This window comes from Typopeltis vanoorti, chromosome 5 (genome assembly GCF_054136105.1).
Source record: "Typopeltis vanoorti isolate ZY-2024b chromosome 5, IOZ_Tvanoo_1.0, whole genome shotgun sequence".
In the NCBI taxonomy this organism is placed as follows: domain Eukaryota; kingdom Metazoa; phylum Arthropoda; class Arachnida; order Uropygi; family Thelyphonidae; genus Typopeltis; species Typopeltis vanoorti.
Window position 1 is genome coordinate 129,142,143 of NC_143553.1, and position 18,630 is coordinate 129,160,772.

General features: G+C 37.9%; 1 protein-coding gene across 3 annotated transcripts in view; it reads left to right on the forward strand.

Moving 5' to 3' along the window:
- Positions 1-13,898: 13,898 nt before the first annotated feature.
- Positions 13,899-18,630, forward strand: part of LOC150106811 (nucleoprotein TPR-like) — an 826,699-nt gene continuing 821,967 nt past the window's right edge. For all 3 annotated transcript variants that reach the window (XM_090393327.1, XM_090393328.1, XM_090393329.1), the window contains exon 1: positions 13,899-14,225. In XM_090393327.1, coding sequence (XP_090249453.1) covers positions 14,069-14,225 — 157 coding nt within the window. In that variant the 5' untranslated portion in view covers positions 13,899-14,068. The remainder of the gene's footprint in view (positions 14,226-18,630) is intronic.

The window sequence follows — 18,630 nt, forward strand, 5'->3', positions numbered from 1 at the left end:
TGCAATTCAGTTTTCTTAATCTATGTTTGCCTAAGGCATGATGATGAACCATGGAATGTTTTTCCGATCCGGCAATTTTGCAATGAGGTGGAAAATAGTCCACTCGCAATTTCAGGAATTCTGCCATAGCAGTATTCCCTAAATTGTGAGTGGACTGGGACCATCAAACCTGTCATTTTGGGTGGATAATTACCAGCACATCTAGAACTTAAATTCATATATAATAAATTTAGTTTAATCCTTTATCCAAGTGTGAGCAAACAAAGTTTGCGTCTGAAAGTATCTTCAGTACTCTGGTAAGGTGGTACAACACCAGGGCACTCCTTGCAAAGGTGGAGCAATCTAATGCTTCTGCTAATGACCTGCTAATGCTTCTGCTAATGACCTGCTAATGCTTCTGCCTGGTATCTCCACTTGGGCCTGGCTCCCACTGAAGAGACCTCAATAAAGGTCGAAACTAGTCTGGGTTGTGGCCCTTCCCTTAATGCATAACATTAGACATATCCGCAAGGAGATGTGTTTTGCATTATGGGAGGTACTGAGATAGGAGTGTTGGTAGCTTGCTCCACCTTTGCAAGGAGTGCCCTCATGTTGAACCACCTTAACCCAGTCCTCAAGATACTTTCAGGCGCAAACTTTGTTTGCTCACACTTGGATAAAGGATTAAACTAAATTTATTATACTCTAACCAAGTGAAAAATAAACTTTTAGATTCATATAATAAAAAAAATCAGCTAAGGCCTTTTTTTTTTCATTCCCGTACATAGGCAGGAGGCTAGGCCGTTTAGCCCTATCTAACTTTTGGAGACTGACTGGGCAGTTCAGTACCAATCAGAGATAGCTGGCCCAAGGCTATCACTAATTAACAGGCAAACAGTGAAAAGAGATGACTCAACAGGTGCCGCCATCTCATGATACCTAACTCTAACACTCGTATTTTTAATGAAATAATGTGGGTTCTACGGTCGATTTTCTTCAGTTTACTGGACGAAAAACCCGAGTTTCCGGGAGAAAAAAATCGCTTGAGGTCTCTTCTTTCGACTGGTTCCAGAGATCGACTACTCTGGAACTCGAAAAAAGGCTTAAAAAATTTCTTCTAGTCGCCGTCAAGATTCGAAAACCAAGAAGTCATTCTTCGTGCAGTTAAGCGCCGTGGTGTGCAAACGTCACATTCGCAAACCTGAAATAGATATGAATGGCTTCGAACATGATTATGCGCCTGGCGAAGGAATGGGAAATATATGCTTTGGTTTCGGATCTTTTGAGTATGTCTGAGAAGGGAAAAGACAAAATTCTACAACAAGGCAAAATATATTGCATATCTAATTATAACAATAGGCTAGATGGAAATTTGTTATGTCTTTACACAAACACCAGAAGTGTAAGAAACAAACGGAATAAGTTCGTTGTTTTGTTGAATAGGATATAGCATGGAATTGTTGGTATTAGCAAAATCAGTCATCAGAATCAGAAATGGCATAAACTGGGATCAGGTGTAATGGGTATACTGGTTTTAAAATAGAATACCCATGATATCAGAAGAGTTAATTCTAGTAAGAGTAGAAACGCAAAAAAAAAAAAAAAAAAAAAAAAAAATGACGGTACCAATGACCAACGTAGCAGTGAGTTAATGGAGGCCATCATAATGAAATATATGGTGGGGATGTTGCTACAGACCTGGGGAATCAGTTGCAGAGGACAAAAAAATGCATAACTAATTTAGTTGTATGGGTATTTAAGAAGTGATCATTATGGGGACTTTAATTATCCAAACATTAATTGGGTAGAAGGGTAATATCAAGATAATAATGAAGAGAGATTTAATGAATAGTTAAGAGACAACTTTCTCAAGCAACATGTAAAAGAAGGATCTCGAGGAGAGAGTGTCAGACTTGAGCATTGCATCAGAATGCTTCTCTGTGAAGAATATGACTATATCACCACCGGTTGGTGACAGTGATCATGCTCTGCTTTCTTGGGAAGTATGTAATTATGTTGATGTTCCCATGCAACAGGTTACAAGAAAAAAAAATGGAATAATAAGAAAGAAATTATTATACTGGCAAAAAAAAAAAAAAAAAAAAAAATCACGCCTAGTGAAACCTAAACAATACGTAAATATGAAAGGGAAAAAAAAAATACATACAACACATGGGTTAAAGAAATAAATTATTAGCTAATTAATCATCTTTAAAAGATGGTTAAGTAGCTAATAACAAGAATCCAACAAGAAATCTCAGCTCACTGTCGTTTTGGCGTTATCATAATCCTCAACCCGTTACTGATTTTAAGTGATTTGATCAGGGAGTTTTTACTAGGGACGACAATTTTTACACAACACTCCTCTCTAGTCTAGAACGTAAGGTACGTCAATATCAATAATGGCATCTCGGAAGATAAGTTAATTGCGCTCACGTACCGCCACGTAGAGAAACGAGAAATATGTCCGGGCTCATGAAAGTTTCACCATACATCCCATTTCTTTTCTCAGCCGTTGTACTGCTCTAGTCTATCTGAACCCTAGCTAGCTGGAATTGGAACATGTGGGAGCATTTCAAAATTACCTTGAAATATAAAAAAAATAAAAGAATGGAGCCAAGAACGTGCCTACCTGTGGAGACACTGGGTACGAGATCTCTACAAAGAAAGAAGTTCTTTCTTAGCAAGCAACGCAATGGAGCACCATGTGGTAATTCGGGATATAACTGTGGAAACTGATACAAATATACAATGCTAGTGGAGGAGAGAAACGTCAAGATCAGAAGCCAAGTACGCTTGGAAGCCGCTTTGTACAACAGGCGCTCTGTAATTTTCAGAGAGGAGAGAACTATAACTATCATCAGCATCCTCGAATTCGGTTCTAACATCTGCAGAACTACTGATATTCTAGCCATCCAAATGCACTAAATAGAACTGTCCAAAAATGAAGGTGCCTCCCCCCCCATCCAAGGCTACTCCTCTAAGAATTTTACTTCCATCGTTGCACAAGTCTAAAGAGTGCTCGATCGTCCGATTACAGCAACCGAAGTAACAACAGATTTCAAGCAATGCCGTTGGAGAAGAAGACCACCTTGCTGAAACGGTTTATGGGCAGAGTTTTGTCGCTAAGCATAGGATTTTAATGTCCACATTCTTATGACACTTTATAACGGCTTCTTAACCGCCGAAAAAGTACCAAGTAAGTTTGTCACATGCCTTATAGCGCTTACCCCCAAGGAAAACGGGGGTATCTCCCTGATTAAAATCTTGAAGCTTACAAACCTTTCAAATTTGTACAACAAGGTATGCACCCAAATCAAGAAGAGACTCAAAGTAGGGATAAGATACTTTAGGCAAATCATCCAAGTGTATGACTTCCAGTCTGATCGAACGAATTTAATTTGTTCTTCCAAGAGTGATCAAATGGCATTGTTGCCTCCCGTTCATCCTATAGGGAGCTACCATAATAGGCTCACTTGCCAACAAATTAATGCATTTCTATCAGATTCAATTACTATTTAAGAAGGAATGAAAGAAGTATGTCTTCTCAACACTCTTTTTGCACTTGTCCTTGAACCATACTACAGGCAATTAACAACTCTCTTGACATAAGTGTGATTCCTCGCCCTCTTACCATTAAGAAATCGAGATTAATCGACTTTGTGTATTACGTGTTGTGCACCCTTAAAAACACCAAATATATCAACAATCTCTTCAACATACTAACTAGATATGAAATGTCAGGAGTACAATGCAGTCCCAAAAACATAGCTCAAGAATTACGGAGTTTTGGATCCAGTTAACTTTCCCGTGAATTTATTTCCAAAAGAAATAAAGATGCTATACTCTTACCATCTTAGGAATCCGTTTTCAGTATATCGTGAACTTGACGTCGACCACCTAATAAATAATACTGCGTACATCTTAAAGGACTGGAACAACGGTCAGCTGTCACTCTCCTCTAGGACAACAGTTATTAAGATAATCTTTTTCTCTGGGTGCCAATATGTTGTCAATGACACAGATATTTCAGAACTTCAAGAGTACCGTCTATACTGGAAACTTTTAAGTTCAGCTGGGGAATTCTCTGCTGGGAAATTGATACCAAAACCCTTCGGATTACAGAAAAGCTTGGAAACACCCCTTTCTTCGAGTCTGAAAAATACCTAACCTCAAAAAAAAAATCAACTATCGATTGTTATTCCTTATAGGGAGTACTTAAGGCCATTAAACCTTATTTAGCTTTTGTAGACTGAGTAGATTGAGGGTAGTTCACTCTCTGCCGTTTGCCAATGAGCGATAGCTGGCCATGTCAATCTCTAATTATTACCTAAGCAATAATAATGATAACAATGATAATATTTTTATTTAAAGAGTACTTCAGGGACTTCTCGAGGGAGGCCACATACTACACATCAGTTATTATACTTATTGTTGAATTTATTCCCACTGCTTGCACACACAGCATCTAATGTCAATTCATTCCAGCTGTGCACCACACTATGAGAGAAAAATCTACTTACCCACTGGTTAGCAGCATTCATTCTTAGCTTCCAAGGATGCCCACTCATCCTTTCTGCACTCTCCACATAATGAAAATTCCATGAAGTGAAATGCTCTATAACTCTGAAAAGTTTACAAGTCTCAAATATACCCCCTTCTTTCTAGTGTCTTTAATCTGCAAATTCTGAATCTCTTTTCATAATCAGTATTTCACAATCCTAATATCATTTTTAACACTCTCCTTTGAACTCTCTGCACTGTATGAGAATCCCAACGGAAACTGGCTATCCATCTGAACAGGACAATGCAATCCAATAATTTTAGCAGCTATCTTGTTCACTTCCTTGGGTATTCATCTTCCTATCTTAGGAATTACTGACCATCCATGCGTCGAGTAGATAATGCCCAGGTTGCTATAGCCACCTTATAAAACTCTGCTCTTTGGGTACAGACATAGGCAACATGGGGAGAAATACTTAGTAAAACGTTTAATTTAACATTCTACCTAACGATTTCCCAGACTTCGGGAAATCCCTTTACCTAAGACCACGCATTCTAGTGTGTCTATCTCCTAAGACATCTTGAGGAAACTTATCGGCAGGCACAGTATACCCTTTCGTTTGAAGAAACAAGTGATATGCAGTTTCGACCACCAGCGAACAACACGCAGCAGTTAATGATTTACATCATAAATTTGCTCAAATATCTCATTTGGCAGGGGACTGCACGGTTAGCCTAGTCGCTTTACGCTTCGCAACCATATGCCTAGGGAAGGAGTGTCCCAGGTTCGATTCCCGTTGTAGATGTGAGGAATTTGAGGATCTTCCTTAGTCATAGCCAACTTAACCGGTCTTGGGCGCGGTTAGTAGGGTTTTTTCCGCCAGTTTATCTGGTGTTTTTCATCCCACAAACAGGCAAACCGCCCCGTGAACATACGCCTCTACAGTCAAAAATATATCCACCCCCAGCGGCAGACAAGGCGACGGGTCGGTTGGGAGTAGTACTTACAAGAAGTCGCATCTAAATAACATGCAGACCCCGCATAGGAAGCGGGAATAACGCGTAGAAGAAGAAGAAGAGGATCTCATTTGGCAGGTCATAAAGAATCATGCAAACAACAGGAATCCTCTCAGTTGTATTAACATATCTTCGTCATCATTGTGACTTTTTGTGCTTGTCGAGAAAGGTAATGTGGGGGGGGGGGGGGGGCGAAGGAAATTTGATATCATCTGATGCTCTCCTTCACCCTTTGCACCATAATAAATAGAGCCATTAAGTTCAGATTCTACCCACTGTCGTATCATGTTTTGCATAGGCTTTGTTCTTCTCCTATGGGATTCACAAGAAAATCATAAATATAACAAAGAAAACTCATGAAAAATACAAAATCCAAATAATACATAATGGCAAACTATCAGAACTATTTGCAACAATCACAGTAGTAAGACAAGAATGTATACTCTCCCCGACCATCTTTCTGATTGTCATTGACTGGGTGAGGAAAACATCTGAAGAAAGAATTGCCATCCAATGTGGATGGTCAAATAAAATCGGTGATTTGGATTTTGCAGACGATATATGCCTTTTGGCACAAAAATATCAACACCTCCAAAAGAAAATAGATAATTTAAACCAGGAACCAAATAAATGTAGATTAAAAATAAATTATAACAAGACTAAAGTAATGAAGATAAACGCTAAACAAGAATTAGTTTTTGGAATACTATGGAACATGTAGATAACTTAATCTACCTGGGATCAGTGATCACCACATAAGGGGGAACCAAACAGGACATACTAAATAGAATCCAGCAAGCACAGATTGCATTCAATCAAAAATAAATAAATAAATAAATAAATAATTCAGCTAACGCCTTTTATTCCCTAATAGGCAGTAGGCGAGGCCTTTATACCCTATCTCGCTTTTGGAGACTGAGTGGGCAGTTCATTCTCCATCGGTAGCTAATCAGAGATAGCGGGTATGTCTCATACTAATTATAGCAGTCACCGATGAAAAGGCTGGCAAACAAGTGCTTCCATCCCTTGGTACCTAACCCAAACAAGATATGTTACTGTCTGAAATAATGTGGGTACAACGGTGATTTTCTTGAGTTTACAGGACGAAAAACCCGAGTTTCCGCGAGAAAAATCCCATTTGCCCGTGCCAGAAATCGACTAATTCGGGAACCGGTCGAAGATTGGCTTAGAAAATGTTCATCCAGTAAGCGACTAGACTAGAACCTATGTCTAACTTCGAGCGGCCAAGAGCAGAGGACGCAAGCCCCAGTTCCACTGAGCTACGCAGGCTTCTTGCATGCAATATGATGAAGAAAATTTTGGGGTCCAAAGAAATAAAATTAAAAACCAAAATTAGGCTTTTCAAGAGTAATGTTAAACCAGTTTTTTTATACGGAGCGGAGACATGGTCACTAACAAAGGAAGAAATAAGTAAAATACAGGTCTACATAAACAAATGGTTGAGGAAGATACTAGGAATATACTGGCCAAATAAAATAAGAAACATTCAACTTTGGGAGAAAACCGGTCAAACCAGAAGCAGAAATCAAATCACTAAAAGAAAATGGAACTGGATAGATGACACAATCAGGAAACCCGGTAAAGAAATAGCAAAAATTGCACTAGGATGGAATCCCCAAGGCAAGAGGAAAAGAGGCAGACCCAGGATAACACGGAGAAGAGAACTAGAAATAGATGCAAGACGGCTGGGATGTTCCTGGAAAGAGATCAAAAAAGAAGCATTGAATAGAGTCATGGAAATGGTTGAGGCCCACTGCTCTGCTGGGAGCGAAGAGGATAGGTAAGGTAAGGGAAACGTTGTTCTTCTCCAAAATTTTCGAGGAACGTTAACCTGCATACGAAACTAGGCCACGAAGATCAACTCTAGGTGGTCAAGCCGGAATAAATGGATCATCTGGATGCCAGTTTTCCCTCTGTAGCATGGTTCTGGGAGATAATTGGGTATAGCAGTGAAAGAGTTAATAATCTTATAGTATAGAACTAGTAAGATGAGAACAATTAACTGAGGCCTTTACCTCATTTCCTCTTCTTCCCCTTCTGTGTCTCCTTTGTTTTCTTTCTTTATTCTCCCTTACGTTTCCTATTGCCACCATCCTATTTCTCTCTCCATTTCCTTTGTTTTCTATTGGCATTCTTGCCTGTTTTATTTAAAAACAAGCAGATGATGTGTTTCCTTTCCTTTTTCGATGCAGAATTCTTGGATATGGCGGCAATAAGTCACGAATCGTTGTATTCAGTTGTCTAGGCTTCTTAAGATTAGTGGTCAGCAAAAATCAAGCAGAGGTAGCTTGATAGTTGCATGTGAGTCCTTTAGTGGTTCATAGACTGATTCCAATTTAACAGTCACAATCATCATCCTTCAAATACAGTTTAAGAAGACCACTAGCCACAACCGCAGTAAGTGAAGGATATCTCCGATTATCTGCTCATCAAAACAGAAGTGTTTTCCCGGGTAAGCTACAATTTTACATCTCGATGGCTACAAGAACATCTATATCTGATTCGACTATGTGCAAAATGTTTTCATTTTGCACATAGTCGAAGTGATACACACTAAGCAGCGGCAGTGTGTATCACTGCGCGCTGTGCAGTGTGTATCACTCTGTGTGTATCACTGCACACTCGTCTTAATTATGGTGAGTCATAATTAAGAGGAGTCATAGATGGGAGTTTAACTAAATTGTACTTACCATGTGCGAAATTTAAGGATGTAAGTGAGAGTATTATAGCACTAAAACAGAGGGTGAAAGAATTGATAGTTGTGGCTGGTACGAATGAATTGAAAGGAGATAAATTTGACTGTAATGAATATAACATGTTGTCCCCAATTGGTGAGAGTGATCATAAGGTCTTGACCTGGGAGGTGACAGAAGATGTAGAATTTTCGATTAAGACAGGGTATAAGTAGCATTACCATGCTGGCAAGTATGACAAGCTTAGGAGATTGCTTGGTTCAGTGCCATGGCATGTAAAACTGAAAGGGCTGGATGTTGATAGAGCATGGCAAGTAGTCAAGGAGAATTTACAGGAGGTTATGGCTGGTTGTATATCTAGGGTCCGAATAGTAAAAGAAGGATTAAATGGTTGAATAACACAGTTCAGCTTGAGCTGCAAAAAAAAAAAAAAAAAAAAAAAAAAACTGTGGAGGGAATTTAAAGAGAAATCTGACATGCAGACACACGAATGGTATAAAGCGCAGGTCAGAAGGGTAACGGGTGTGGTAAAAAAAAGCAAAAATTGATTATGAAAGGAAACTAGCTATGCAAGCTAAAGAGAATCCCAAACAGTTCTTCCAATATGCTGCCAGAAAGAAAAAAAAAACTGTACACGGAATAATGATTTTAAGGAACGACGATTGTAAGGAGGTCACTGAATCAGTCGATATAGTGGAGTTACTGAGCGAGCACTTTGCAACAGTATATCATCCAGGTGGTAGCATTGAAAAAATGAAGGAACCATTAGTTTATACGGGAATTGTGATGAATGAAGTGCAGGTGAATAGTATATTATAGAACCTTAATGTGAATACATCTGTGGGATTGGATGATATACCGACATGATATATGTCTCGCGTGAAGCGGCTAAAGAATTGTTAGTGCCCTTGACCATGTTGTTTAATCTGAGTCTCGGGTCTGGTTTAATCGGGAAGGTGTGGAAAGAGGGGGAAATAGTTCCATTGCATAAAGGAGGATCCAAGACTACGGTTGCTAATTACCGACCGATCAGCATATCAGGAGTCGTTGTCAAGGTCTTGGAGAAAGTAGTCAAGGGAAAGATACAGGAATGGATTGAGGAAAATGGGATACTGTATGGGGGGACAGCATGGCTTTGTGAAGGGTAGATCATGCTTCAGTAACTTGCTCAAGTTGTATAACACGGTGACGGCTGAACTGGATAAGGGAAATGGGTTTACAGTGATAGTGCTGGACCTGGCAAAGGCATTTGACAGGATGCCACATGGAATTCTAATCCGTAACCTACAACATATGCGAATGGATATAGGGTTAGTGAGAAGGATAGGTGGGTGGTTGATGGAGAGACATCAAAGAGTAGTTTATCCAGGAGTAGAGTCCAAAAGACGTGTGACTAGTGGTGTGCCATAGGGGTCTGTTCTTGGACCACTGCTGTTTAATTTTTTCATTAACGATATAGGGAAGGATCTAAGAGAAACAGTTCATTTGTTCGCTGATGGGGGAAAGTTGGGTAGGGTGATAGTGAATGCAGAAGATGTCAAAATCCTGCAGGATGACTTGGATAGATTGGAGTTTTGGGCTAAAGAGAATGAATGTCAATTTAATGTGACAAAATGTAAGGTCATGCATTTTTGTGTGAAAAGATTAGCAGGAGTATATCACATTGGTGGAACTATACTCCAGGAGATTTATGAGGCCAGGGACTTGGGAGTGTTGGTGGATAGGGAGATGAAGTTTAGGGGGAACATTGCAAATGTGGCTATACCAGCTCATCAACTCACTTCGTTGTTTTAAAATACTTTCACGAGCAGAGACAAGCAAGTTATTGTACCTCTGTACCGAGCCTTGATAAGACCTCATCTCGACTACTATGCCAAGATTTTTTCATCTAGGTTTCTTCTTGATGGGGAGTAGGAGGTGGAGAGGATCCAAAGGCGAGTGACAAAGATGATAGCAGGTCTATGGAATGAACCTTATGAGACCAGTTGCAGAAATTAGTTGATAGGCAGAAAAGGGGAAACATGATTGAGACATTCAAATTGCTAAAAGGTTTCTATTGGATTAATTCAGAGGATATTTTTGAGATCAGGACTGGTGGTGCCAGAACTAAAGGACACCTATGGAAGCTGGACAAGATTGTGGTTAGCAAGGTGTTAGAGCTGGGTTCTTTACTTTTAGAGTGGTAAATGAGTGGAATAAGCTGCCAGAGTCTGTTTTGGGTGCGATGAAGGTGAGAGAGTTCAAGGCAAGGTATGCTAGATACTGTGAGAATGTCGTATAGTTGTGTGGACATGATGTTTAGGGTCTCCCTCGATGAGTCTAAGGACTCCCTGGAGTTGTCCGTAATAATAATAATAATAATTATAATCATTATCGATCCTTTGCTGGATGAAGGCCTTTCCAAGATTACTCCAACCCTCTCTCTCGATGGCTCTCCTTTTTCATGTCACTCCTGCAAATCTGATGATATCGTCAATCCTCCGTGATGTAGGTCGTATTCCTTTTGTGATCCAATCTTGGGATACCATGCATACTTCTTTCCATACTAAATTGTGTTGTTTTTAATTTTTGAATTTCCTTTGCATTCAGTGTCCTTGTTTCACTGCCATATGTCAGTATATGATACACTGGTTAAAAACCTTTCTCTTCAGGCATAATGGTAGTTGACTTTTGAAAATTGAATTTAATTTTGCAAATGCTTTCCACCGAAGTCTCGCACGCCGTTTAATTTCATCCATGATATTTTGTTCCATTGATATCTGTTGTGCTAAGAATATGTAATGATTTATTTGCTTAATTTCCTCATTACTGATTTTTATTAATTCTGGTTGGATATAACTATTCAACACAATTTGGTCTTCTTTAGGTTTATCTTTTGGCCGGCTGTTCTGATAGCAATTTAGAGCTCATGGATACGAGTCTGTAATTCACGTGCAGTTGAAGTAAAGATAACTATATCATCTGCAAAGCGTAAATGGCTTAAATATCTTCAAATTATCTTCAGACCTATCCCTTCCCAATCAAGAAATTTGAATATTACTTCTAGGCACGCTGTATATTATTTTAGAGATATTGTGTCACCCTGTCTTATACCTTTTTGTAATCCCACAGTAGAGATATTTCCATTGAAATGAATTGCTGTTTTAAGTATTGAACAAGTTTTAAGGGAATCAAATGCTTTCTCATTATCAATAAAACCAAGAGATAGTGGTAATTGATATTCATTACACCGTTCAATAATCTGCTGTACAACTTGATTATGGTCCATTGTACCAAAGTCCCTTCGAAAGCCTGCCTGTTCTTTTGGTTGTGCTAGGTCCAGAGTCGCACAAATTCTATTAGCTAAGACTTTTGTAAACACTTTGTAGCCCACTGATAGTATACTGATAAGTCGATAGTTCGTCAAGTCTTCTATATCACTTTTTTATGCATCGAAATTAGGGTAGCCTTCTTCCACGTTGTTGGTACTTCATTTTTCTTCAGGCATAACGTAAATAGTTTTGCTAATAGTTCACAGATTATTTCTCCACCTGTTTTTAGAAGTTAAGCTATAACTCCATCGTTACCTGCAGCTTTCTCATTTTGGAAGCTTTGGATGCTCTGCATAACTTTTTCTGGTAGAATCTGTAGTACTTCAGCTTTGTTTTAGTTGTCTTCTTCTTCTTCTTCATTTAATTCATCATCCTGGTATAATACTGAGTAAAATTCTTCAATTCGTTTTGCTATAGCATATCTATCTCTGGTGATGGTCTCCTCTTGTAGTTTGACTGCAGTTTGTTGTTCATCAATTGCTGTTTGGCTTTTTTGAGACTATGGTTGTTTTCAATTGAATTTTCTTATTTGTTGTCTAATACGTTTTCTGATTGTTTTGCACAATTTTGTGTATTCAATATTATTCTGTAGGTTAATTGATTGTTTCATCTCTCTACGTTTCTTTATAAGCTGTTTTGTTTCTTCAGAGAATTTGTCTTGTTTCTGTTCTATGGTACCAGCTATTTCAATTGAGCATTGTAAAAGATTTGGATAATAATGTCGTTACTTTCTGATTACTTTCTAACGCCTTTTATTCCCTAATAGGGAGTAGGCGAAGCCTTTATACCCTATCTAGCTTTTGGAGACTGAGTAGGCAGTTCAATCTCCATCGGTAGCCAATCAGAGATAGCTGGCTCATGTCTATCACTAATTATAGCAGCCGCCGATGAACAGGCTGGCAAACAAGTGCTGCCATCTCTTGGTACCTAACCCTAACAAGATATGTCACTGTCTGAAATAATGTGGCTACTACGGTCGATTTTCTTGAGTTTACGGGACGAAAAACCCCAGTTTCCGGGAGTACAAACCCGCTTGCCTGTGCCAGAGATCGACTAACTCGGGAACCCATCGAAGATAGGCTTAGAAAAAGTTCCTCCAGTCAGCGACTAGACTAAAACCTAGGTCTAACTTCAAGCGGCCAAGCGCAGAGGAAGCAAGCGCTTCTTCCACTGAGCTACACAGGATGTTTAAATCTATTGTTTATTTTGTGTTGGAATATATCTTTTTTAATGTTGAGTTTGTGCACATCTATGTTTTGCTTTGATTTCCGAAACATTTTCCTTATTTCTTTTTGGCAGTTTATTTGAATCTTAATGCGTACCATACGATGGTCACTTCCAATGTTGAAGGTGTTTATAACAGAGCAGTCTTGAAAGATGTTTTTCTTATTTCTGAGGATAAAGTCAATTTCATTAGTTTTTCCATTTGGAAAAACACACAGAAAGTGGACATGTTCCATATCCACTTTCTGTGTGTTTTTTTCTTGAAGAAGGAATTCATGATATACAGGTTTCTTTTTCTGCAAATTCTATTAACCTTGCTCCTCTGTCATCTCTCATGTCATATCCAAAATTTCCCATTGAGCTTTCATCGGAATGTTGAATACCAATTCTAGCATTAGAGTCACCCGTTACAATTCTGAAGTGATGTTTTCCTTTATTTTTGAGCTGGGATATATCATGATAGAAGGCTTCAATTCGTCAGTATGATTTATTGTTGGTCCATAGACTTGGACGCTCTTAAGAGTGTCTTTTCGCGATTTGAACGACAACACTTGCTATTCGATCGGATACACTGTCATATTCTATTATGTTGTTCTTCAGTTTTTTGTTGATCAAGAATCCAACTCCACTGATTCTTTCTTTATCTTGACCTCTATAATATAATGTCTCCATTTTTTAATCGAAGAATTTCTTCACCATTAAGTCTGACTTCGCACAATCCAAGAATGTCCCATTTTAGTCGCTTTATCTATTCAGTTAGTTTAGTTAACCGTACTTCACTGCTCAGAGTCCTATAGTTTAATGTTCCAAGCTCTAGTTTACAATGGCAGCATGATCTGGTTACCCGGGGATTCTTAGCATCCTCTTCCTTCATGTTTAACTGCCTGATGGGATTGGTTGTAACAATCCGGCCTCCAAGGAACGAGGGCCATATATTATATTATATAATAAATTACAAACTCAACATTAAAAAAAATATATTCTAACACGAATATAATATATTATATAATATTATATATTATATTATATATATAGTTCGTTTGTTGTATTTTTTCCAGAAAATGTTCCCATCCACTGTGACGTAAATGCGCCACAGTTTGTTGAATTTTTGTTTTATATGTTGTCCCACGCTTTGTCATCATGGGATCTCATGATTTGATCTCGTGCATTTCGCTGTGTACGAACTAATTTCAAGTATCTTCCAACGTTTGATTCATAACTTATGTTTGAGTAATAAGATAGTTACTTACTATGCTATGTATAATTTCTGTAAAGTTATAATATTTTTCTAAAACGAATAGTGACAGTATATTACAGAAAATGGCGGCAATCACAAAGTTATCTAATGTTTTAGAAGAGGGGGAATTGAAGTTGCTGTCGGATGCAATTGTTTCAAAAATCGAGAAGCATTTACTTTGTATTCATGGAACTGTAGAGGATTTAAAGAACGAAAATGATCAGCTACATGCCCTTTCAGGTAATGGAAAGTTAAAATATACAACCAACTCGATTTACATTCAGATATACTGTATGTTCACGCTTTCATATACCGGCAGTTCTGTTTGAACTATTCTACGTTATCTATTGTTTACAGTACTTTTGTAACAAGGCATTTGTATGATAAATTAGAGGAAAGCTATACCCTGTTCGTTAACTACGAAGAGACATTACTGTTTTTATTTGCACCGCATGAATGATGCATATGAGGCTATCACTGGATATTTTCACCAATGGTTTTTCTTGGAACTTGGGATTTTCATCCTCCAAATCTGGTATCAGCTTGAAGAACACATGTAGTTAATAGTCATTATACAGTGGCTTCATAGCTTTAGTTTCATTGGCCATAATTGCAAACTGTCACAACCATCAAAGGGATGAATTAGTTTTTTTTTTTTTTTAGTTATTTCCAGTAGAGAATTGGAGGACACATAGGTATTATGATGGTGACTGCAAATAAAGGCAACTTGGACATCATATGATGTTATGTAATATACCAGCTTCTCCTCATCAAGGTGATATAGTATGCCCACACTTGTCAGAGCTTTGCTTGGCTTTGTGCCAAGAATAGTTTATTCATGCTGAAGGGAAGAAAGAAATGAAGGATGTACGAATTGGTCGCCAACACGCGAAATCACGTGCTTCATAGGTAACATTTTCCAACTGTTAAACAAAATAGTTACCACTTTAAAAACTACAATAATCATAAAAGCAAAGTTAATTTTCCAACGTGTAATAATAAACAATTCATCCCACAATATGGATTGATTACCCTATTATTGGAATGGATCCTCCTTCTGTTGACATGCGCAGAAGTGTCGAAGGGTCTCGTATCTGTGGGCGTACATTAGCTGGAACAATGCCCAACTTTTAAGTTAAGTATAAATACCTCATGGAGACTGTTGATAGATTTTATTTCCAGAAGCAAGATAGTCAGAATAGTAGCCAGAGAGAGTCATATATTTTTGTTCTGATTAACCTGAATGCCTTGCATTGTCTTGATTCATTTAATGCAATGAGGTGTAAAGACTCTATAGGAACAGTGTAGCTTTTCTTCCCTCTACATGCTATCTGATCAAGTAGACTTCTGCTGGCTGTGTAGTTTGCTGCATAATGCTCTGAGTGAAGCAAAAAAAAAAAACAAAAAGAAAATTCTTCCTGGGGCGTTTTATAAGATACTTCACATGCAAACTTCGTTTGCTTACACTTGGATAAAGAGTTAAACAAGAATACAATTTTATGGAGAGTATACTTTAATTTGTAACCAAGCAAAAAAAAAAACTAACTTTCTGATCCAGAGTATTTTAATGATAAGATCATCTGTTTATTATTTTATCATAATCATGTACCCTCAGGGAGTGTATAGGATAAATTTGATAATTCTACATGAAATAGTTACACCATCAGTAACTTCTGATCTGCAATTTTCCTCCAAATTAATCTGTTATCTGTCAAGATTCCAATATTATCAATATCAATCCATCTACACTTTCTCTGAGTCTTTCTCCTGCTAACCTGGTAAAGAACATTTGTTTTGCTAATCTTTCCTTTCCTATTCTGTTTCAGTGACCATACTATCTAAGATTAGCTCTATGGACACATTCCTGAATGCTAACAATGACAAGTTCTTTCCTAATATCCTCATTTTTAATATGATTCTGCCATTAATGCCATCCCTTCACTCTACTAATCCTTCTCAGAACTCTCATATCAGAGATCATATCAGTATCAGGGAAACTAGAAGTATTATGGGATTGCAGTCAAGTGGTAGGTTAGGCCATCCTTGAGACACATGAGTGTGTTTACAGAAATGAGTATGCATTGCTGAATGTAGTTTCACAGGTTTCAAATCTCAGCTGATTGGTAATAGCATTATACAAGGGTAACTGTGGGTCCAAGATGATGTTGAAATGCATGTACATGAATGCCAGAAGTATCGGAAATAAAATAGAGGAATTTTTGTCATTGGTACAAAAATTATATGCATCAATGAGACCTGCTTGACAGAAAATGGGACAAAGCTTGAACTCAATCCAATACACCTAAAGTTTCAAAATTTTCATATCAGGCAGTCTCTTACCTTTTAGTTGTAGCATAACTAAAGAAAATTGGGGCTCATTAGTGCATTTTGAATTATTCATCATCATCATCATCAAATTCCTGCCATGTACCCTCAAGGGGTGTACAGGATATGATAGTACTACATGAAAAAAATTACATCATTATTAATTTCCTATCTACAATTTTCCTCCAAATCAGTCTGTTACTTGTCAAGACTCCGACATTATCAGATCTTATATTTCTATCGTCTAAAGCACTTTGTACTGTATCAATCCACCTATATCTTGGTCTTCCTCTGGATCGTTTTGCTGCCAACCTGGCAGAGAACACTTGTTTTGCTAATCTTTCCTCGCCCATTCTGTTTAAGTGACCATACCACCTGAGATTAGCTCTGCTAACACATTCCTGGATGCTGACAATGTCAAGTTCTTTCTTAATATCCTAGTTTTTAATATGATATTGCCATTGATGCCGTCTGTTCACACCTATAATCTTTCTCAGGACTCTCATATCTGTGGTCTCTAGTCTTTGGTCAAGTGTTTTACTTCTGACCCAGCTCTCAGATCCATAAGTTAAAACTGGTTTAAACACTGTCTTGTATACAGCTAATTTAGTGTTCCGACTAATTTCTCTCTTATTCCATATGAATTTATTCGATTGACTTCCCACCATACCAGCTTTGCTGATTCTGTTGTCTATTTCTATATTTAATTTACCATCTTCAGTAAAAATCGTGCCTAAATAGCTGAAATGTTTTACTTGTTCCACAGGTTCTCCATTCACAACACAGTTGACACTTTCAATGATTCTACCTATTTTCATTGTCTTTGTCTTTTTATTGCTGACCTTCATACCATATCTATTACAACAGCTATTCAATTTAGTCAGAGAATCTTGCAGACTTGTAGCAGATTTATTTAGAAGTATAACATCATCTGCATAAAGCAAAGAGCTGACATTAACATCTCCAATTTTGATATCATGTTTAATACCACTTTCCTTCATAATATGATCCATATAGATAATGAATAACAGAGGGGATAATGTACATCCTTGTCTCACACCAGATTTAACATTAAACCATCTTCCTGTACTTCTTTCAATTCTAACTGCTGACTTACAACTCAAATAAAGACTAAGTATTGCTTGATATAATGCCCCATTCACACCATATAACTGCAGCATATTGAATAGCTTCTCTCTTGGCACCTTGTCATATGCCTTTTCCAGATCGACAAAACTTAAATACAGATCTTTGTTATATTCCCATGCTTTCTCGACTATTTGTCGTAAAGTGAAGATCTGATCCTGACAGCCTCTATTTGGCCTAAATCCAGCTTGTTCTTCACCAAGCTTTTCTTCCACAATTCTTCTCAACCGTTTCTCAAGTATACTTGCATAGATCTTGCCAGGAACACTCAGTAGGGAAACACCTCTGTAATTCTCACATGCAGTTTTATTTCCCTTTTTATATATGGGTACTATGAGAGCTCTACTCCAATCATCGGGAATTCGTCCCTCTGTCCAGGCTTTCTGAACTATGCAGTGCAGACACTGTAAGACCTTTATACCACCATACTTCAGCATATCTGGTCGAATATCATCTACTCCTGCTGCCTTTCCACATTTCAAGCCTTTGATGGCTTTTTCTACTTCAAGTATGGATATGTATTCCTGACGGCATGCCTGGTCAGTGTTTTTTACCACTGTGCTGTCATCGCTGCTTGTTTCATTTAGCAGTTTTTCAAAGTAATTACTCCATACTTCAAGGATATCTTTTTCTCCCGTTTTCATGTCACCTTTATCATCTCTAATTCCTTTTACAGCACTCTTTCCTCCATTCTTAAGCTTCTTCAACAACATCCAGAATATTTTGCCACCGCCTTGATATTTATTTTCTATATTCTTGCCAAAGTCTTCCATGACTTTTGTTAGCTAGTTTTACACAGTGTTTAGCATTCTTGCATTTGTCTCTATATTCTCTAAGAGCACAAGCTGACTTATTTGACAGGAACTTTTGGTATGCTTTCTTCTTTTCCTTCACTGCCTCTTAAACTTCCTGTGTCCACCAGGGAGTTCTGATTTTTCTATCCTTACAGACAACCTCACCACATGCCTCTCTGGCAGAATCAATCAATGTTTTCTTCAGAGTTTGCCACTGAATCTCCAAGGTTTGATTCCTGTTCTCAAACCTATTCATTTTTTCTTCAATAAACTTTGTGTATTTCAGTCTACAGTTCACATCTGAGAGCTGCTCAACTTTTATTCGCTTTAAAACTTTCTTACATGTTATTCTTTTCAATATGAAATTCAATTTTATCCTG